Genomic DNA, 23,343 nt, shown 5'->3' with positions numbered 1-23,343 from the left:
TTTTGCCAAGCTAATTTAATATTGTGCCACTCATGCTTCCCTGCTTTTAGCGCTTTTTATAATATTGCTACCTATTCCCCTAATATTTAATTGTCTTCCACCAAAGACTAATTTAATTCGATAAGCTTGGTGTTCCTCTTTGACTCCATAGCCTCCATACCCTCTAAATGAATTTTGACACTCAATACTTCTTGCATATAAAGATTTAATAACTAAGTGAGAGGAGTGAACACGAGACCACAAATTTCTATTTCTTCTCTCCTCTTCCCATATGCTACCTAAATAAATTTCAACCTAGAACCTTGTGATACTTCCTTGTTTGATTGCACTTTTAACCTTTGCTTATGACCAACGTATTTTTTCTTTTACTTATTGAATCTTTTTCGATCTACTCTATCCTTTAAGACCCCTCAAAACTGTTTTACATTTGTCCAAAACTAAGTCTCGCTTTTACTTGCCAGGGGAAGAGCACCAATTACCGTTCATGTTCCAATAACCTTTCATTCCTAGCACACCCAACCCCCAAATTACTAAAAAACAAAAACAAAAAACAAATAACTAAAAACCCATTAATAAAATTCACATGTATCAATAGCCGCTCATTTTTTAGCATTTTTGGATTATAATTGGCCCTTTTGTGCACCTTTATTGGTACCCACAATGCACAACTTCTCGACATTTGTACATAAATATTGATAATTTTAAGTGCGTAATTATTGGAACATCTTTGAATAGATATTGGGTAATTATTAGAACATCTTTCAACAAACATTAAGCGACACTTTGAAATATATATATATTTTTTTTGACCCTTACATATATCCCACGACATATATGGATACTATCTAAAAGCCAAAAGACAAACCAAAAAAAATTTAGAATGCAAATGCCCAAAGTTAGCTGTAACTGGTACGCTTCCCCGCAAGATTTGTTTCCGTAGATTCGACAGTTTCACTCCATCTTTCAAATTTGCGATTGATTTGTTTGTGTTACCCTTATAAAAACTCCACCAAATCCGCCGCGTTTAAACTCGTTTCTACATGTATTATCAGAGTGGCCCGAAAAGATAAGAGAGAAAACAAAGGTTGTACGTGGGAAATACTGTAAAACGTCTATTATTTGTCTCTCTGGGAAGGGGAGTAAGATCTAGCTGATGCTCAAAGGTGTTCATTGTATCCGTCTGGTAACCTGTGAAAGCTCCATGAACCACCAACCGGCTCTGGTGATACTGGGAAAAGAGAATTTGTCACTACAAATACTCTCTACCGGGCCAAATTCTACTCCTCCCACCCTCCAATTTTGTGCCCACCTCCCTCCCGTGGGGTTCTTCTGTGTCCCCGCCCCTCCCTTGGGTACCCTAGTTGTGGTACGCCTGTAAACAGATCGGTATTTAAACCAGTTGCTCCTCTCTTTACGGATTAACCCCCGCCCTTTCAATAGCTTAGTATCGCAGTCAACTACTCTCTCTTCAACAGCAGCCAGGGAGCAGGCAAACCACTCTCCAACAGCCAGCACAAATAAATATTACATTGATCGGTGGGTGTATTGGTATGTAGGTGATTTCTGGAATCGGATGGGGAAATTTCAGACGGAAAGGAAAACAGAAGAAGAAGAAATCATTCAATAATCTTGGATGGCTTCACTGTCCAACGAATTCGATCTGGATTCCTTTCTGGAATTGCAAAGCAGCGACGATGATGACAATGACCTTCCTGCACTCGATCGCAGCCTCGAAGAAATCTTGAAGGACTCTGATGACGAGTCTTCTTCAGATGCCTCTGAGAATGCTTCAAACCCTAGCTCTTATTTGTTTAGAAACCCTAATTTTATGCAGAAAACCGATGAAAATAACACAGGCCGGGCAGAAAAAGACGTGGAGAAAACAGAGGGCGCTGAAGTTTGTTCTTCCGCAGGCAGAGATAAAATTGGACATGAATCAGGTACTTCTAATGACTCTAACTTAAATTCGGACTATGAGTATGGCAAGCTCCTAGAGAACAAGGACCAGCAAACAAAAATTTCTGATCAAGGGCAATCTCCGTCTGGGAAACAGACGGAGTTGAAACTGAACATGAACATGAAGAAGTCGACGTTTTCGGATTTTTCCGGCAGGTCTCTTCCATTTGCTGCTTCTATGCCATCTTCTTTGCTTTTAGCTCGATCCCCTTCATTAACTCCCATGCTTGGCAGTGTAAGGCCTAGCCCTAGGCCAGGTGAGGCGCTTGCTGCAGCTGCCAAAGCATCTCGAGCTGTTCCCAGCCCCCATGCTGCCGTGTTAAAGAATAAGATGGCCAATTCTCTCTCTCTAAAGAGCCTTGACACTTTTGAATTATCTAATACTAGCCAAAAAACGGAAGAAGTAGAAGATGAATTAGAAAAGGAGTATACTACTGGTTCTGAAGGGGAGATTTCGGAAAGAGTTTTTCAATTGGATGAGAGTTCAAGTACTAATCAATTACAGCTTGTTAAATCCGACGAAGAAATGGATGAAGTGATTGCTGTTCTCGATCAAAAAGAGGGAAAATTCCAGCCAAGGTCAGAGGATGAGGAATTTATGGTTCAAAAGCAACGTCATACAATACAAAATCAGGGAGAAGAAGTTATAGATGAAAATGTTGAAGATACAAGTATAGAACAACGCGAAACAGGGACCGGAGAAGGAGAAGGAGAAGGAGAAGGAGCAGGAGCAGAAGGAGAAGGAAAAGGAGGAGGGGTGCCTGACAACAAATCACAGGTTCTATGGAATGATAAAGGTGGCATTATGTCACATGAGAATGAGCAAAGTTCAACATTGGTAGACACTGATGTTGATACTTCTATAGAAACTAAAAGCACCAAATCCAGCACAATTGCCATGGACGATGATCATAGTGCGATGCATGCTGATTTTCAAGAAAGAAGAAACACTGGTAAGTTTTTTCCAGATTCAACAGAGATAAGTATTGATGAAAAACAGACAATGGTGGCTGAGATATGCACAGAAAATATAAAGTTAAAGGTTGCTGATGACATTGTCGAGGAGAAGGCAGGCAAGGTAGAGTCTAACCGTTCTGCAAGAAAGGTGGGAAAAAAGGCCAGTACTTCTCTTAAGCCATTGGATTTGGCAGAAGAACTCGAGAAAAGAGATGCATCTTCAGGATTGCATTGGCAAGTGGGAGCTGCAGCTCAACCTATGAGACTTGAGGGTATTCGAAGAGGACCTCCAGCAATAGGTCATCTACAGATTGACTCAACAAACTCTCTTTCACAGGTTCTTGCCTCGCAAATGTTCAAGCGCGATCATGGTTCTCCACAGGCTGTAGCTGTTCATATTAATTATATTGCTTTGGGTATGTCCAAGGGGTCTGTTTTTGTAAATCCTAGCAAGTATTCCGCCCAAAGTCCTGACGTTATTGATACCAAGGTCTGTAGCAATAAATTTAACTGTTGTTTTGCATTAAATCTAATTTTTTTTTTCATAAGCAATATCCTTTGGGACTTTTATCGCGACATTGTAATATGGATTTTGGAGCATTTTTGAACTGGATTCTTGTAAGATTCTGATGCAATCTTCTACTTTTTCAGGCGTTTAGTTTAAGTTCTCCAATTGAAAAATCTCAGGCAGCTGTCACCTCAATGTGTTTTAATCAGCAAGGAGACCTCCTCCTAGTAGGCTATGGCAATGGTTGTCTCACTCTTTGGGATTTGCAGAGGCAAACAGCAGCCAAAGTTATTTCAGGGGAGCACTCTTCACCAATTGTACACACATTATCCCTAGGACAAGATCCGCAAAATGCACGGCAATATAAAGCTATCAGTGGTGATTCTAAAGGAGTTGTTCTTCTGCATACTTTTGTTGTTTTTCCTTTATTGCGACGGTTTTCTGTTACAACACAGGTAGGACGAATCCTTTGTAAATATGGCTTGAGAACATTCAGATCTAGATGAATCAATCCAAAATGAGCTTTAAATCTTTTGTTTTGGTTGTTCTAGCATTCTCAGAAAGTGGTTTTCATTTTTCAAATCTTTAGTTGATCTAATCAATATCTCAGAAGTTGATTTGGTTGTAGTGCCTTTTTGATGGTCAACGCACTGGAACAGTCTTGTCCATGTCTGCACTTCTGGTCGATGAATCTCAAAATGCTACTTCAAATGCTGGTCAAGGTGGCCCTTCAATGTCTTCTAATAGTCTAGGTAGCATGATGGGAGGTGTTGTTGGGGGAGTTGTAGGGGGAGAGACAGGAAAGAAACTTTTCAGTGACGGTACTTTATCAGAAGAAACTGGAGGTGTAGTTATATTTGTCACACAGCAGACAGCTCTGGTGGTATGAATTTTGGAGGAATGCCCCAATTGTATTTTTCCATGAAGTGATATCAGTGCTCATTTTGAGTTTATAAGTTGCTTTCATTTTGGTCTAATACTTCATTGCATATGCAGCTTTTTACTGTACATGATTTATTTATACTTCTATATTATTTTTCTTTATGTCAAAGTGAAATGCATTTTTTGCAGGTACGCTTGACTCCCTCTTTGGAGGTCTATGCAAAGCTCCCAAGACCTGATGGCATCCGTGAGGGTGCCATGCCTTACACAGCATGGAGGCGTATTCCCAGTTATGGATCCTCAAGCCATAAAAGCAATAGTAACAGTTCGAACAATGGAAATACAGATTCAGAGAGTTCTGGGTTGACATCATTGCAAGAAGGTGGATTAATAAAGGTTTCCCATGACACTGAAGACTTGAATAATAAGGCATCTTTGCTTGCAATTGCATGGGATAGAAAGGTCCAAGTGGCTCAGTTAGTGAAGTCAGAGCTACAGGTGCGGAGAGAGTGGAATCTTGATAGTGCAGCACTAGGAGTATCATGGTTGGATGAGCAGGTAAGCCGGAAGGTTTCGTATTTTTTCCAGAACTTTAATATTCTTACAGAAAAAGGAAGTTCCAAACAACTATCAAATTCTACAGTGGATGTTTTTGCTTATGGTTTCAACTTTTGTCGGTCTGTTTTTCTAGTATTTGCATCTTGTAAATTTCTGGATGTTGCATCTTGATAGCTGTTCACACTTTCTTGAAATTTCTTCCAGATATTAGTTATTCTCACTTCAAAAGGTCAGTTGTGTTTGTTTACAAAAGAAGGAATGGAACTGGACCGATCTAGGTTACCCATTGAGGATGGTGGTCTAGAATCTGCTCTTATATATCACACATACTTTGTTAATTCATTTGGAAATCCTGAGAAGTCTTATCACAACTCTATGGCTGTCAGAGGAGCAGCCATATATTTATTGGGACCTTCACAGCTTTTCCGATCTCGTTTGTTACCTTGGAAGGAACGAATTCAGGCTCTCCAAGATGCGGGTGATTGGATGGGTGCCCTCCATTTGGCAATGGAGCTTTATGATGGCAATGCACAAGGTGTCATTGGCCTTCCAAAGACACTGGATGCCATGCGGGAGGCTATAATGCCCTTTCTTCTGCAGCTGCTCTCTGCTTATGTAGATGAAGCTTTCTCTTATATCTCATTGGCCTTTAGCAACCAACATGGAAAAACGGAATCAGATAGTGAAGGCAAAAGCCAAAAGGACACTGTACATGTACAAATTAAAGAACAGTTTGCACGAGTAGGAGGTGTGGCTATAGAGTTTTGTGTGCACATAAAGCAGACTGATGTGCTGTTCAACAGTGTTTTTTCCAAATTTGTAGGAGTTCAACATGGAGGTAAGATTTTTATCATCAGTTCACATATATTTTGCTGGAGTCAGCTGTGTTGGTTATGTTCTGGGAGTTTATAATTTATTTATAACTGTGAGACTCATCTTGTGGCTCACAAAGACTGATCATAATAGCTATACTGTATTATTAATTTAATAAATATGTATTCTAGTATCTGTCCTATTGTTGCATTTGAAGGCAATATAACTAAATAGGCTGAAGGCACACAATTTTTATTTAAGAAAGTCTCATGGCTTTCTTTTGTCATTCTCATTTTTCCATGCTATGATATCTCAGGTACATTTTTAGAACTGTTGGAGCCATATATATTAAAGGATATGCTTGGTGGTCTACCTCCTGAGGTATTCAAAAGGCATTATACATGAACAGCTAAATTATACTATTATACACAATTTTAGCATTATTCTCTGTTTGAATATCACAGGTAATGCAAGCACTAGTGGAACACTATAGCAGAAAAGGATGGCTGCAGCGAATTGAACAATGTGTTCTGCACATGGACATTGCTTCTTTGGATTTCAATCAGGTCTGAAATTTGTGAAGTGCCTACTATCACATTAGAATTTTATGTTTGTATGCTTTTGTTTCAATGAAGTCATAGGCACTTGGTTTAGTTCAAAGATTTAGGTGGATCGATGTATACTATAGCCAAGAATCATTGTCGCATTCAATTCTTGCAGGTGGCAAGGTTATGTAGAGAGCATGGACTTTATAGTGCATTGATATACCTATTCAATAGGGGTTTGGATGATTTCAAGGCACCCTTGGAGGAATTGTTGGCAGTTGCTCAGGACCAGAAAAGACCTCATGCACAAGCTTTTGGGTGTGTTTCCAGCTGTTCACGAAATTGCGACCAACTAATTGTTAGTAACTTATTGGATATCTGCCTTTGTGTTTTGTTAGGCGTATGCAGGACATCCATCTCATATTTGCTATTGTGGTAGACATGCAATTTCTCTCGTTGTCTTCTAGTATGCATTAAAATTGAATTTACCAGATCTTATAAGATCTGAAAAGAAAGGAAAAAGTAAACCCTAGAAACTTGTAGAGAATGTAATGTATGTCCATGTTTGGACAGGTTTGAAAAATTAATAAATTTCTAAAAGTCTAGGAAAAAGAATTAAATTTAATTATTTAATATTTCTATCAAATGATAAATATTAAATAATTATTTAAATAGACTTTAGAAAGTTAATTAAATCATAACAGTGGTACGGGAAAGAAACTGAAAACAATCATTATAAAAGAGATTTGGAATTGGTGAAAGGTATGATTAGTTTAATAATTTCTCTTAATTTATTTGAGAGTTTTCTCAAATATTGTATTCTTGGGATGATTTCCTGGGGAAACCATTTTCAGCAGTGAGAGACCTACCCTATGTGGAGGAGGAAGAATCATCCAGATTCTTCAATTGGGCCTATAATGGAGTTTACAGAAGTCAGAAAGTAGAGAATATCAGTTTAATCCAGAGCTAGCATATATTACAAGTTGACAGAAGAATAATATTAAACCAGAAACATCCAATGGCTTCAGGTACTTATGATTATGAAATTGCAAAATTGCAGTTTATACAGTTGTATTCGTGAAGTTCAACTGGGATCATTTTATTTGAAATATTTTATGCTGTCAATATTTTATGTGGACTATTTTTCCATTTGCCAATGGGAATATTGTTATTGTTTATTATCTCGTGCGGGTGGTGCGTGGAATATTAGCCGATGCAATCATTGAAATTGCATTGCTCTGTTCCAAGCACAAGTCGTTAACTTTTGGCATTTGAATGCCAAACCTAGCCACTACTCTTATTTCTTCTTTTCACAACACCAACTAATATTCATTACTCTGCCAGAAGTTTGACTGATCATTCAGATTATGAAGACGAGTTTTAATGTATGAATGCTCTTTACTCCCACATATTCCATGATTGATAAAATGAAGAAAAAATTATAGATAAGAAAGTCGGCGCTTCTATTATTGCCGGTTATGGTGTTAAGTCAAGATAATTATTTATTGAAGGCGTCTGCTGTATGTATGGTCATAATAAACTTTCCTAAGGTGTGAATGGATTGAGGAGACCGGGAAATACAAAGCTGGGGTGATTTTAATACTTCACGTATCAATAAAGGTGGCACATATATTATCGTAGGTTGCTCCTGAGTGTTGATTTCACATACATCTTGTTCGTGGTAAATACTCAGGCATTACTTTTGTTGGGTACTGTTGTATATTTTACTATGTCTGGGAAAGATTGATGATTCTGGTAAGAATTGTGGGAGTCTTCAATATGGCTGCTACTACTTTACATTCGGTTCCTAGTCTAGCTACTGCTGTACATTCTTGGAGTCTTATCACATACAGTTTGTATGAGACAAGTGAAAAAAAAAGATGAACAACATTTTTTTTTGCAACTTCAAAATTCTATATTCAAGTATGCAAGCCAACTGTTTGACAAAATTCCGAGAAGGGAAAGTTTGAAAATTGGCTCAGATACATTGGGAATCTTACAGAGAACATTGTAAAATATATCCTAATTCACTATGAGGCATGGTTACAAGACTCAGACTCAACAGATTTTTAACTCTGACTTGGACTTATCACTCACACTCTGCAAATTGAAAAACCATGAAGCATAGAGATTTTAGGATTTAAAGCTTTTATTATTCACCCTCCAATAAATCAACTTTAAAGACTTACTGAGCTTATCAATTAGAAGCTACTTTGATCAGATACACAAGTATACATCAACTAGATGAGTACAAAAGCAGATTTGAGTTGAAGGAAACAACATTTTTAAATATATAAATATTCTCAAGTGTTTGAGGTATATAAAACTTGTGGATTGTGATATTTACAACATTAAAAATATCACAACATAAAAATAAATATCACAACATGGAGTTAAGACAAGTTTGCAATGCTGCTACATCAGAGTAGCATTACTTTTGATTGTGATTGACTTGGCAAATTGAAAGCATAAATGTAAATACAATTACTTGAGAAGTCAGAAATACTCGAGAAAATTAAAAAAATTGCTTTTTATTCTGGCATGGCTCAAAATGATTTTACATTTTGCCTTTTAAAACTGAAGGTAGGGTGTGGTGGCAGCAACCCCTAGCAGGGTCTGGGGTTAGTGCCCCTTTTGCACTCCCTATCGCAATATAGGGTAGGGTGAAGGGCTGGAGCCTCAGCACTAAGTGCAAATTAAGGCTTTTGAGGCCACGCGGGCCTTTGTGTTGCATGCCACTCTTCATAATTCTATTGCTTTAATCCAAAACTTCAGGAGTTCAGACTCCAAACCCTTCGAAAAATGTGAGTATCGAAGCCAGCGCAGTAATTAGGCCTAACTATGTTTGCTGGTCTTTACTTTAATAGATTGTATTTTAGCTTCAAAAGCACTTGTTTTCTCCTTGTTTGTCCTTTCAAATGAAATGAATAGCATTTAGAAGTGATGTAGTTCCTTTTGAAGGTTTTAAGTTTAACTCTTTCTGTTTTTGCCAACTTTTCTGCTTTTGTTTGGACAGCTGAGTCTGAGCAGACTTGGCTGGACCTAAGTCTGAGACCCTGGGACTCATTTCATGCTGCTTGCCTGGGGACTCACTGTGTTTGGTGAGTTTCCAGTGAGCCTTGTAACTATGCTACGTGTCAATTTAAAGCTTCTTTACTTTGCAATGGTCTTGCAAGGATCAGAAAACAATTTTTAACTCATTGTCTATTTATTTATAAGACTCTTGCTGTCAAAACTGAAGGTTCTTATCTTATGAAGATCAATAATTTTGCAATCTATGTTTAAGATGCTTTCCGTCATACCAAGATTAAAGACCATGCTTTTTAACTGTTCTCTAGTGACATTCTCTCTTGAATTTCTTTGGTCTGATCAACAGATTTTTCAAATCAACTCAAATATTATTTTTGTTTGTGGTTTAGGTTTTTTGCATCTTTAGATGAGGTTATTTCTGTTTGTCAGAGATCTTTTTTTTTTGATCGATAATGTTTAATTTATTAATATAAAATAAAGTAGTACATCTTCAAAAGGAAACATCTTAGGTCAAAAAACACCCAACCACCTTCCCACCATACCACTGTTTCAAACAAACCACTACCCGAACACAGAATTGCAGACCCACCCAAAATTCCTACTGTATCCACCCGCTTATCATACAATCAATACATATACGGGATCTAAATTAAAAGTTTAAGTCTAATGAGCAGAAATAAAAGCCTCAATTGAACAGAGGCGAGCAACCAAAAACAAATTAACCAGCACTACCCGGTAGAATTGCCAGAGGCGCGTTAACCTTCGCCATCTCCACAGGCATGCGTCTGGTTCTTGGGCGTAGCCTTCTCCCACTCGCTTCCACATCCCCTGCTCCCTCACGGGCCTGCCTTATAATATCTTCCAGTTCCATAATCTGCATGTACATTTTTAGTGCCTCCCACCCCCTTCTCACTGTCTCTCTAAACCTGGCCTTCACCGCTTCCTGCCGTCTTAGGAAAGGAATATATCTATCCCATAGATCTTGGTGGTGCTCCAGAATATGATCAGGGACATCAAACCCCCGTCCTGGTACCGCCCACTCCAGCAGTGACTCCAAATTGTTCAGATATTCTAGTGGCACAATTGTCTGCATTACCCTGCGAACTTCCGCACTTGAAGAGTCCAATTCGAGCCCCCACGCCATAATAAGGGAGTAAGTATCCACCCTTGTCCGATATTTGTGGCCAATTACCTTCACATCTTCCCCCCAAACCAACTGCACACTCTTCAGAAACAATGGTTCCTTCGAGCAGAACATGCTCTTCAAGTGTCTCTCTGAAACCGGCCCCAAGAATGCTATCAACAATTTGGTGGCTTTCAGCGTGAAGTTGGCCTCCATTGCACTTGCCAAACACAAAACCAGCCTCACTCTGTCAATAATCTACTTTCGCGGACCACAAAAAACTCCCACCAGATGCATTGAATAGACACTCATTCCCATTACTTCTATTAATGAGTTCGTCCCAGCCTCTGCCACCACTGCAGAGAAATTTGGCATTAATTGCCGATATCAACTGAGCCAGCCTAATGTCTCGGGCAAAGAAATAAACCTCCTTCTCACACACTTCATCTTTGCTCATAAGTATAAGCCGGTACAGATCATTTAAGCCTGCCATTGTATTATGGCGTCATCTCTTCCACACCACCTCGTCACACACTTGTCCAAAGTGCAGGCCACGTTTGATAACACATCCGCTATCACATTCCCACCCCTTCTAATATGAGATATGCGAAAATCTTGGATGTTATTTAATTTTGAACAGATCAGTGCTATGAATCTATTAAATTTCCAACTCAGGGATACACCTTTCATAATTGTGTCCACCACTACCTTGAAATCTCCTTCCAAATGCACCTTCGGGACATTCATGTTAGCGGCCAATTCGACTGCTAATAAGGCGGCCTGCACCTCTGCTTCATTATTAGTCCCGTCCTGTAGCCTCCGCGCTCCCTTTAAAAGAATTATCCCTTCCTCATCACGAGCAACACATCCCGCCCCTGAGATACCTGGGTTGCCTCTAGATGGCCCATCAAAACTTATTTTAACCACCCCTGCTCCGGATTAGACCACACTTCCTCCTTTTGCCTATGCACCCCACACAAAGGATGAACCCTTGAGAACCCATGAACGGGTCATTTGTCAAAGATCTTAAAAACTCTTTGACCTTATATAAATACAAGGTTTATTGATGATTATGCTTGAGGTACCTTGGACTATTTTCCCCCTATTTATGATTCTGCTTATCTGTTAATGAAGATAAGAAAACTTTTGAACCTTATATAAATACAAGGCTTATCAATGATTAAGCTTGAGTCGCCTTATACTATTATTAGTATTATATTTCCCTATTCATAATTCTGTTTATCTGATATTGGAATATTGAATATTTAATTACAGTTTGCAGCAATATAGAAAATCTTTCTTGCAGCATGTGTAAGGGATATGCTCTTGTTTTCTATTTCAATTGCAATATATCTGTGACCCATTTTGAAAATGATGATGTAGTCATGGGTCAAACAAACAGTTATTAACCACACAACCAATACCAGTAAATTCAATGGAAGGCACAATAAAACACACAGACAAGCCTTAATTTGTTTGCCTTACAAAAAAAAAACAAGACACACAATAAAACACGCAAACAAGCTTCAATTTGTTTGTCTCAGAAAAAAATACAAGACATGTTTATCAACAAAAAATGCTCCACATTTCTATTCAGTTCAAACTGAATTATCTAATTTGATCCCTGAACTTCCTATGCTCTTCTGGCTTATTTTTCCTCTCCCCAGATCAATCTCTCTAACTAGCTCTCCTTTTTGTATTAGACTGCCCCTCCTTGTCCATGTTCCTCTATTTGCAAGTATCCATTACCAAGAACACATACATGATGGTGTAATGGAGTTCGGATCGCTAACTCAGCATGCCAGAGACACATTTACAAGATCAGTTCAGAAACATTGTGAAAGCTGCTGCAAACCCAGTGGCACATCATTCTTGAATCTTATCTGTTTTGTTCTTCACTTTTTGGCATCTTAAACCATTAATTATCATTTCACTCTACCAAGTCATTGATCTAAAGGATCCAATGACTTAAGAGGCACTTTTATTACCAAAGCTCCAGATTTGAGTGTGTTACAAGCTTGTAAAAGGTTGATTATGACTGACAATTACTCAGTCAACATTATTGGGATGAGGATTTTGTGTGACACAAGATGAAAATTGTACTTCTTGCACAGTTTGCAGGTTACTGCCTTGTATATAAGCAAGTTGCAAATCTAAGGATGGATGCTAGGAACCGTGCAACTTTGTGGAGATAAGTTGTGAACTCACTTGAGGGATACTTGGGCTTGAATCAATGGCATGTATTTTGAAGACCACAACCTGTAGGTCATCAGGATACCTGCACAATTTCCAGGGCAAGAATTGAAGATTTTGTAAACCAATGTTTTTCCTGGTTTCAAAGATGGGGGACAAGTTCCAAGGATGGCGATTTTTTTTTTCCAGAGTTTGGCGATGGTGGTTAGAATAATATATAAAAATTAATACTTGATTTCTTAAAATACAAATAAATTAAAAATACCAAGCATGTAACATAGATTAACTAAAGAGGCTAAAACTTAAAACACAAACATTTTAATATATTTGCTAAAAATATAAACATGAGCCCAGACAAGGCCAGTCTGAAACAGATTCAGTGCCAGTGAATTTAAATCACTTGTTCTAAGTTTGTCTAGTATTGTAGACACATTGAAGACATTTTTAAACAAAAAATATGTTGGAGCAGTTTAATGTATTTTCTCTGTAAAACATAGGATAAGGATCTCTTCTTGACACTTTTGGACAGCTTCTCATGCTTAAGTAGTTAAATGTTAACTCAACCTTCATTTAGAATAAGACTTTTAGCTGGCATTCAAAAAAAAACCTTTGATAACCAGTAAGATGATCTCACAAGTTTGCTTTCCGTTCAACAGGTCCTCCAATTTCATTAGTTGTTTCATGTAAAATAATTTTCTCCTTGCTTTTAAGCAGCTATGGCATCTTCTTGACGTTCTTGCTTTGGTATAGCAACATTGATGCCAAAGATAGAATGTTTTAAAATTCTTTTTGACTTAACATTTTTTGAGCTGTTGTGGGTGCCGTGATGTCCTTTGGATAGTTGAGGGATGCTGGGAAGTCCCCTTGGCTATCTTGTGTAATAATCATCCTAATTTTTTTTTTCAATGTTCACCCAATGAAGATCCAATGCTAGCATGCAAATAGTGGTACTTTGCTGACATAAAGTTCTGATATATATATTCAAAGTGCATATGACTTTGCTAATATGAGACATCAACATAGACAAGCCAATAAATGAAAATGGTGACAATAAACTGCTGATTAAGTTATTCAACAATGTTGATTACAGATCTGGGCAATACAATGGCACAAGCATCATTGAATCAACACCAATTTAGCATACGTAGCTTCCAAACTGAGTACAGCAGAAAATACCTTGAAATATATGGTGAAGTTGAGTGTTGCAGGTCTGCAAATGGACAGTGGACACTCTGTAACAGGCAGGGCAGCAAGTATATTCCTCCAGCTAGTTTCCAATTCAAGTTCACCAAAGTCAAACCCTGCCAGGACAACACCAAGAAATACAACTCCCACACACACCAAACTCACTGAAATCACAAAGCATCAAACTAGATATAATTAACAGACATGGTACAGGTCTAAATTTCCCTGTTGCAGCAGGTAAAGGGTGTTGTATGGCCTCACAATGGTCCTCAACGGCATCCAAATCCACTCCAAACTTCTTTAATCAACTCCTAGACTCATATGTTGAGTGGAAATAGTCTGGAACAGGTCAGAATACACTGAAAATAGGCTTCTACAGGATAGTTATAACAGGAGATTGATGTTGCACCACTTAAACCTAGCAACATCCAACAACCCCAATCGCCAGGAAAGGCATAAACATAGGTCTGTTGTAAACTTCAGTCACACCTGGGACTGTACAGCACTAATTTTGGGCATCAAAAACCAACAAGAACAACTCCAAACTGCCATAAATAACCATCCTAGGTCAGTACACCCCCTTACAGCCCTGAAACAACCTCAAAAGTTAAGTGCCCAGGCTGGAAATGTCTCACACCCAGCTCCTGGTAGCTTGTATGGCGTGGTGCAATGGTACGGCCTCTCTAGGAATTTGTGCCTGCTTGCTAGCAAGTCAATTTCACTTCCAATGTGGTTGGCAAGGGTTGAGAAAGACCTCAAAAGTAATCACCATAAATTTTGAGCCCTTTCAACCCCCTTTTTTAACAAATATGCATTGTATGTAAAGCTAGGGCATGGGTTAGTCTTCCAATCTGTACGGCCAACACAAGTCTGGAAATACAATGAAAATACTCCAAAACCTCTGAGAAAAACAAACCCCAAATCTGCAATAAAAAAACTTTGAATCTTAATTTTCTGAAACCTTGAATCTACAAACAATGTGAAGTAACAGTGAAACCAATGGTGACTTCTGTGTAGAATCACTCCAACAAGCTAGGGATTGTCTTTTGGATCAAAAACAAGTAACCAAATGAGGTTTTCCATCCTCAATCGATCCTGGAAAGAACTTGCAGTTTCAATCCAGCAACATTTTGTTACATGTAAACTTCAGCATACCACATGGGAGTCTTAGACCTCCTTTTAGAACTTTGGAGGAAAAATAATCCAATTTGAAATTTAAAATAATACTTTTCAAAATATTAAAATGTCTCATGAGTTAGCCCCCTTCTCATAGCTGTCCACTTTAGGGGAGCATACCATAACTATAAAAATATAACACTAAAGTGAAATAATACAACTTGAAAACTTCAGCATACCACATGGGAGTCTTAGACCTCCTTTTAGAACTTTGGAGGAAAAATAATCCAATTTGAAATTTAAAATAATACTTTTCAAAATATTAAAATGTCTCATGAGTTAGCCCCCTTCTCATAGCTGTCCACTTTAGGGGAGCATACCATAACTATAAAAATATAACACTAAAGTGAAATAATACAACTTTAACGTTAGAACTTTAGTGCATGTTGCTGTCCACTTTAGGCGAACATAACATAACTATAAAAATATTGCACTAAAGTAAAATAATACAATATTAATATGTTTTAAATACTCCTGTCCGAGTTGCGGAAAGCATTGCTGAGGCATCAGAAACTAAATCTGAACATGCCAGGAAAAAACTGAGGCAGTGGGATGAAGATTGGTGCTGACCCAAAGACTTACTAAAAATAGGCACTCTCCAAGAAGTTTGGAGAACACCTTGGGAGTTCGAAAATGCTTCTAAAAGCATCAGTGCAGTCCAGAACACAATCTAAGCTCAAAGCCACCAACAAAGACCAAGAAATATTGAACCTACATCCTCTAAGAAGTTTGGAGTTCTCCCTAGCAACGCCAAAAGCTTACAGAAAAACTTGGAAACTAGCCAAAAGCTCATGGAACAATAATGCGAAAAATGGGGACATCACATCTTGGAAATGATAGGGCATTCAACACCCCCATGTTGGGGACCAAGAGCTGGAGATGGTAGAGGGATCTTTTGTCTCTGTTGACCCCTGGTAGAAATGTTAATTGAGCTGCATAAACATGCATTAGCTGCAAAAATGTGCTAATTTTCTCTTGAGGGGTGGGAAAGGCCCTTAAAATCTATTGAAATCTGCCTTCTGTATAAGAATTGTCGAGCAAAAAGAAAATTGTAAAATGTGAAGGGAAGGGGAACAGATCAACCCATATAGTTGTGACACCTAAAATGTAGGATTACATGGTAGTAAATAGACGGTCCTTTATCAAATTACACCAGAAATTTGATTGCAAGCACGATTCTCACATATTGTATGGGCAAAAGGATATGCATGGCTGAGCAGTTCAGCCAAGCATTACTTCTGAAATCCATGAATCTTCTTTAGATCCCCCCTTTCTTTCCAATGGAGTGAAAATTTCTTATAATAATGGCTCTTCCAATCTGTTTTAACCTTTTCTTGTTTCCTTTTAGGAATTAAATCCTCCAATTTGTGAGTTGTTCCTTATCAGTTTCAACTTCCTATTTTGTTGATAGGAATGCAAATTTGAGACAATGAAAATGGGTGAAATATATAACCCTTTGGGGAACTTTTACCTTGTAGGAATTGCTTGAAAAAGTATCTCAAAATCATGCAAAGACACTCTTTCTTGTACTTTAACATGTAAGTTTCTCTTTGTAACCTTTCCTTCCTCATATGTGCTAACACTGATTTGGTTTCAACAAATGCCTATTCCCTCCTTGCTCTCTTGGGCTTATTATATTTTAAGTACTATGCCACAATCTTTCTTTTACCTCATTATGCAATTCGTGCATGCATTTTGTGAAGATCTTTGTATCTAGAAGAATGAATTTACCAAGTTTCAGACTATTGTATGGCACACACTGCAATGTGTGTATGCTTGCATTTGTTATTGTACAGGGAAGTTACATTGGTGGTTCTAACTTACATTGTATAAAATACCTTTTGGACATAACTAATGCGGCATTATAACACAATTAAGATAAGCAATAAATGCCCAAATACAAAGTATAATCTATCATTATATCATATCTAATATCCCCACTTAATTACTAAATTAGAAACAACTCTAATTTTGTTCCAGAATTGAGCAATGAGATTAGAACTAAGAGTCCTTTCTTGAGATTCATGGTGTTGGAGAGAAATGCTATCAATGTCAATTAATTGCCTAATGTAGTGATGAACCTGAATGAGCTTATTGAGAATGTGATAAATTGGGTTCTTCATTAGCTTTAGGATCCTTGATTGTTATAGAAAAGTGGAGTCAGTGTAATTCGAGGAAGTTGAAGATCACTCAAAACTTGGTGTAACCATCATCTGCACAACTTACATTGTATTGCAATTTGGTTTGTACTCTGCTTTAGTGGATGGTAAAACTACAATTTTGAAGCTTAGTCGACTGCAAAACAAATCCTGAGCCTAAGATGTTGGAGGCATTAGGCACCCTTAAGACATTGTTGATTCATGTGTAGAGGGGGTAGATTAGTGAGACATTGCTCTTCCTTGCAATCTACTTCTTCTAAGGCTCCATGACACTTAAAATTGTATGCACTCAAAATTCTAAGTCTTGTATTGGTACTCCCACAACGATTGATGGTATGTTGTTGGCTCCTCCAACACATGCCAAAGTATAAACACTTGATGCTATTTGCCATGATGACCTTGGCACTGTTTGATCAGAATTAAAATCGCTGTCCTTGAAGACACATTGTGAAAGATGATCAATTCAGATCACTCTAATGACTTTGCTTTGTCTTTGATTAAGATTGCCTTGCTTAAGGATGAATTCACTGTATGAAACAAAGGATCGCTGCCTTCAATGAAAAATCAGTTTAGTTTGATCAAATAAAATGATCAAACTTCCCTTTATAGGCCATCGAATGGGTGTGGTAACTCATCACAAGGCCGAGCTCATTAAATGTTTTGCAATAAGACTTAGAGGCCGACTTGGTTTTATCTAAATTCACATTTAAATCGAACGTTTTTCTTTCTTTAAATCGTGGGTCCCATTCAAACATATTTCCTTAAGGCATGGATCTAAGGAGGCAAAGGCTGAGTGCAATTCCTTAAGGTGCTGATTTGACATAGCAATGACTAAGCCTCAAGGCCTAAGGCACACATTCAACATGGCAAAGGAAATAAACAAATCCTTAATGCGCACATTTGGGATAGCAAAGGAAATAAACAAATCCTTAATGCGTACATTTGGATGGTCAAAGGAAGTCTTCCATCTCTTAAGTCGCTCTTTCAAGGGAGCAAAGGAAATGATTCATAGTGCTTTGGAAGCATCAAAGGAAATAGCTGGTGTTTTGAGGTCCAGCTGAAAGTGCAAGTCTTAAGTTACTTTTCTTGAACAGTCAAAGGAAAGGCTGGCCTCTATGATGTGGCATTGTAATGCCCTTTAAAAACTTTCACTCCATTCCAAATTTTGGTGGGGCCCAAGCATGCCATGTTAGTGGGAAGGGAGTAAAGGAAATGCAGTGGAAGGGAAAGAGTTTGAGGGGATGCCGTGGCATGAAAGGATGAGGAGATGTGGTAAGGAAAAGCCACGGGGGTAGGATGGAAGGAATGTGGGGGTAGGATAAGAGTTGCGAGGGTAGGCTAAGTGCTAAGGGAAGGTGATAAAGGAGGTGTTGGGAGATAGGGAGTTATAAGGGATAAAGGGTATCGTGGCAAGTAGGGGGGTGTAGGGTGTAGGCTAGGATAGGATTGGGTTAAGAAAGTGTAGCAAGGAAGGTGGGCTAGAGGATGTAGGAAATGGGAGGTAGAAGAAATGTAGGAAGTGGGGGGAAGATGGAAGGTAGGAGGGGATGAGAGTAAATGGAGTGGTGAGGATAGGTGAAGGGTAAGAAAGGTAGGAAATGAAAGGAAGGGAGGAATGGTGAAAGGAAATGGAGTTGGGAAGTGGAAGTGGAAGGAAGCGAAGATGGTGGGGCCAATGGGATGAAGGAGTGAGATGGAAATGGGAGTGATTGAGCTTGAGCACCCACGGGCAGTGTTGGGAGAGGCAGGTCGAAAGCTTAGGAGGGCAAAGGAAGTGCTGTCTATGCCTTGCTTTCTCTACTAGGCCATCAAAGGAAATATTCATGTCTTAGCCAAATTTAGCATTTCATGTGAGGGCTTTAGTGTATTCTGTATGACAAGTTGGATATTTTCTAAGACATTGTTACGCTACCAAAATCGCTCGAGAATTCTTAGTTGTTTTATTTACTCTTGTAGAGCATTGGCTATGTGCATTGTATTGTAACCCTTTGTTTTTGGCAATACAATTGAGCTCTCTATTTTTGAGTGCGGCTTTTTTGCCCTAATGGTCTTCCCATGCAAATCTGGTCCATGTCATAGGGTTCACCGAATTTTGGCTATGAAGTTTGAAATTCGGTGAACTTCAAAATTGTGCAAAAAAATTGTTGAAATTCGTCGAATATTCATTTAATTAAAATATATTTAACAAAACTTTATTTAAGGCTTGTTTGGCTTTTTTTTCCTTTGTTTATCTATGTTTTTCCCTTATGTGTATCTTGCGTTTCTTCCATCCGTTTATCTCTCATCTCTAGTTTAGTTTTGTAGGTAGACCACAGAGCAAAGGGAGTGGGCATTGTTTGAATCCATTTGCTCCACTGTCTCTTTCTCTCACGTCCTCTTGTTTCGCTTCAATACCAATGACTCCAACTGCAAGGTCCTCACATTTATTATTTTTAATATGTTATTGTCTATTATGTTTTTAATATTATTTATTATATCATGTTTTATATTACCTATTTATATTATGTTTTATTTATTTACTTAATTAAGTACAATATGCTTATATGTATTAGTTATTATTTTAGTAATATAAATATAAATTTGATAACTTCTGGATTTGATTGTGTTGTCTTTTTTTATCATCAACGTTTCGGATGACACTTTGTGATCCATCATTAGGATGTAAAGAATTGCTAGGATATGAAAGATAGCAAATTGCAGACTTAACCCTTTGACCCTTCTAAGTCTGCAATTTGCTATCTTTCATATCCTGGCAATTCTTTACATCCTGATGATGGATCACAGAGTGTGATCCGAAATGTTGATGATAAAAAAAGGCAACACAATCAAATCCAGAAGTTACCAGATTTATTAGCATGGATTGTGGAAATTTAATAATATTAATATAAATATTTATAAATAAAATTTCATAGCTATGTTTTGTATTAAGTATCATAGAACAACATTACAATATTCAAAAGTCCTGGCTAGAAAACCCACAACCATCTATCAGATAGGACTCACAGTATCAAAAAACCATGGCTGGAAAACCCACAACCCATATCATATGTCCATTACATACAGGTTACGGATGAAGCATAGGAAATAATACAGAATATATCCCAAAGTTTACAAAAATACAGCATTGGGGGTCCCATATTAGCAGTATATCATAAAAGGAACAGGTTATCAACTAGCTAAAAAGGAAGGAGGAGTTGGGATTAGTATTATCTCCCAGAGGGGGGAGCCACACAGTCCATCCCAATTCACCCTCGCACCACACCTGTACATGTCCCTCGATGAACTAGTCTCTAAAAGGGTGGGTAGGCAGTCCTTCCAGTTCCATCTGAGTGAAGTCCTCTCTCTGCTGTCTTGCCTCCATCTCCTGCATAAATTTCATTAATGCCTGCTCAAAGTGTGTCTTATTACTTCCCATTCGGTCCCAGGTAAACCCATGAGATAGCTCCCTGATGAAGACATGTTGCACCATCGTTCAACCATCTGTCAAATTTGCCCTCATCAAGGTGGAGAACCATTGTGACCTGCATAGCAACAAGGTAAAGAATGAGTCTCCTAAGAGACTCAGTGAGGTATCTACCCTTACCAATAAACACATCATCATTCCTAGTTTTCCAAATGATCCAAAGAATTTCCAAGGAGAGAACAGACCAAAAGATATTAGCACATTTCTTGCCACCTTTAATATAACCAAGGACCACCTCATCAATGGTAAGACATTTAGTATCCATTGAAAGACCAAACAATTTCCACACCTCTTTGGCGAAATGACACTCAAAAAAGATATGTAGCACAAATTCAGGGAGACGACACAATTTACACAATAGGGGGTTGCCATTATTGTCTTTAAGAGGGAGCTTGCGAAGCAGAAGTTTCTAGGCAAAGAACTTCTTTTTTGTTTCAGGCGGAGCAGACCAGAATCTCATGAGAGCAGAATGCCACTTTTTAGAATCCCAGGTGAGGTTCCAAACATTATTGAGATGAGTTAGGATATCTTCGGAATCAGCAAGGGAAGATTAGACAAGTTTGGCTTTCATTAGAGGGAGGGGAGAGCTGTCAACCCAACAAAGGGAAGAAATAGGGGAGAGCGAAGGAGGGGAAGATGAGGAGAGGATGGGGTCCAGTGTAGTCTTGATGACATTGTAGGTTCTGGCTTGGGAGATGGGGAGGTTGAAAGCCGAACTAAGAGCATCCCAAGAAATCAGAGAACCGTCTTTCAAGATGTGTTCAAAAGTAACAAGGCCCAAGTTGTGCCATTTCAAGGCAGCACACCCTTGAAGGCAAGCCAGTTGCTTCCCATTATGCAGAATATTCCACCATATAGATCTGCCCAAGTTGAGAGTACCCTTATTGTGTCTAAAATATATTATATTTATATATATAATATTTATTATACATATATATTTTTTTGTTAGTAATATTGATCTTTTATTAATATTTGAAATCAAAAAAGTTTACAAAATTTTACATTGCCATCAAAATTGACTGGTCCGTTATCAAAAAAGACCAGTACCCTCCTTGAGTTACCATCTGCCATGAAACCCTAACCCCGATACCCACTATCAGACATACACCATCGCTAATTACATACAAAAAAGACCATATACATTGCCCTTACAAACAACGCTCAAAATGATTCTAAATTGATATAAAATTGAACAATTTACAAAATTTACTCAAAATTTGACATCCCTTAAAACCAAAATATTCAAACCCCATTGTCCCCCATGGGGCCATTCATCTAGTGGTCTTCCAGGGAAAAATTACCTCCCGCTGGCCACTACTCAACTTCCCCACTCAATGAACACGCCACTTGCTTTCCTCGCCTTTGCTTGCCAACCACCTCTAATTCTTTTGCACAAAGAAACTCCACCATTAATTTCCGCCCAACCACCGATTCTGCCCGCCTCAAATCTTTATCCTTGCCAATTTGTCATCTGATGAATGGCATCGATGGACAAATTCCCTCTTCTTCCATTGCCTCCTCATCTTTGAGGTCAAAGCTTATACTTGGAATAACCCTCACAAACACGGGTTAAAGACCATAGAACCAATCCTCCCCCATGCATGCCTTCATCACCCTCTCAATGCCCTCTTTCCTCCCTATCTCTATACTCCATGCCACCACCATGGACACAATGTTCGCATTCGTGTGATACCTGTGTTGTGTTTGCATGAACACCTTTCCCAGAAGAGTCTCTAAGGGCTTTCAATAAATCTTGATCCTCAAATTTGAAAATTGATTTGAGTCGCTTTGTAGAGATCCTCCCTAGAAATGCAAGTTGTTGTCTTGATGTATATAGCGAGAAGGTTGCCTCCATTCTGTGCTCACAGTTTTAGTTGTCACCCTCAAAAATTTTATACGCATTCATTTCCATTTAACATTTGGTCCCTTTGAAATCACCTCCCACCACCTTCCATCTTTATTGCGAATTTATTGCACCCCTAAAACGACGACGTACGATTACTGCCACACATCGAGAGCAAGATCTCGATAATATTCAAAAACATACTCGCCACCCTCCGCATTAAATGAGGTTGCCCATTTGGATAGGGCATCTACCACCGCATTCCCAAATCGTACTACATGTGAGATTTGAAAATCTTCAAAAGAGGAATTGTTTGGCAATCACTACAAATTTATTCAAATGCCATGCATTTAATTGCCCTTTTTTAATGGCATTAATAATGATTAATGAATCCTCTTCAAGTTGAATTCTTGAAAAACCCAGTTTTTTCCTTGCTTCGATAGCTTTAATGGCTGCTTGAACTTCAGTTTTGTTATTTGTACCATCAGATAATTTGTTAGCTCCAAATGCCAAAATGTTACCCTTCCAATCCCACACCACCCACCCAACACCCGAAGGGCTAGGGTTGCCATTCAACGTACCATCAAAATTGATTTTGACCCACCCTTTTGGTGTTCTAGACCATTCCACTTTTCTCTCCTCCATTCCTAGATTAACTCGAGTAGTCCCATTAACAGGCCGAATATTTTTTATATTTTAATATATATAATATTTATTATATATTTTTTGATTAGTAAGTTGATATATATTATATTAATTATCCAAAAAAGTTAATTCACTTAAGCACCATCAAAACCTATATCATCTACCGATATACCATATATGCATAATTGCTTTCAATATTAGTTAGTCACCCCTCAAATATCCATCACTAAATTAGGACTAATAAAGTCATTGCAAATACCATATAAACATTACAATACTACTTAGATATAAAAAATAAACAATCATT

The 23,343-nt window shown here is 38.2% G+C and overlaps 1 protein-coding gene across 1 annotated transcript in view; it reads left to right on the top strand.

Moving 5' to 3' along the window:
* The first annotated feature begins 867 nt into the window (after positions 1 to 867).
* The window catches only part of LOC131063892 (uncharacterized), an 89,479-nt gene continuing 67,003 nt past the window's right edge, over positions 868 to 23,343 (top strand). Inside the window, exons 1-8 of the mRNA XM_057997842.2 lie at positions 868 to 3,403; positions 3,565 to 3,876; positions 4,050 to 4,304; positions 4,493 to 4,861; positions 5,066 to 5,699; positions 5,991 to 6,055; positions 6,139 to 6,240; positions 6,395 to 6,537. Coding sequence (XP_057853825.2) covers positions 1,634 to 3,403; positions 3,565 to 3,876; positions 4,050 to 4,304; positions 4,493 to 4,861; positions 5,066 to 5,699; positions 5,991 to 6,055; positions 6,139 to 6,240; positions 6,395 to 6,537 — 3,650 coding nt within the window. The 5' untranslated portion in view covers positions 868 to 1,633. The remainder of the gene's footprint in view (positions 3,404 to 3,564; positions 3,877 to 4,049; positions 4,305 to 4,492; positions 4,862 to 5,065; positions 5,700 to 5,990; positions 6,056 to 6,138; positions 6,241 to 6,394; positions 6,538 to 23,343) is intronic.

This window comes from Cryptomeria japonica, chromosome 3, assembly GCF_030272615.1.
Source record: "Cryptomeria japonica chromosome 3, Sugi_1.0, whole genome shotgun sequence".
In the NCBI taxonomy this organism is placed as follows: Eukaryota; Viridiplantae; Streptophyta; class Pinopsida; order Cupressales; family Cupressaceae; genus Cryptomeria; species Cryptomeria japonica.
This window is presented reverse-complemented; position numbering and strand designations above follow the sequence as displayed.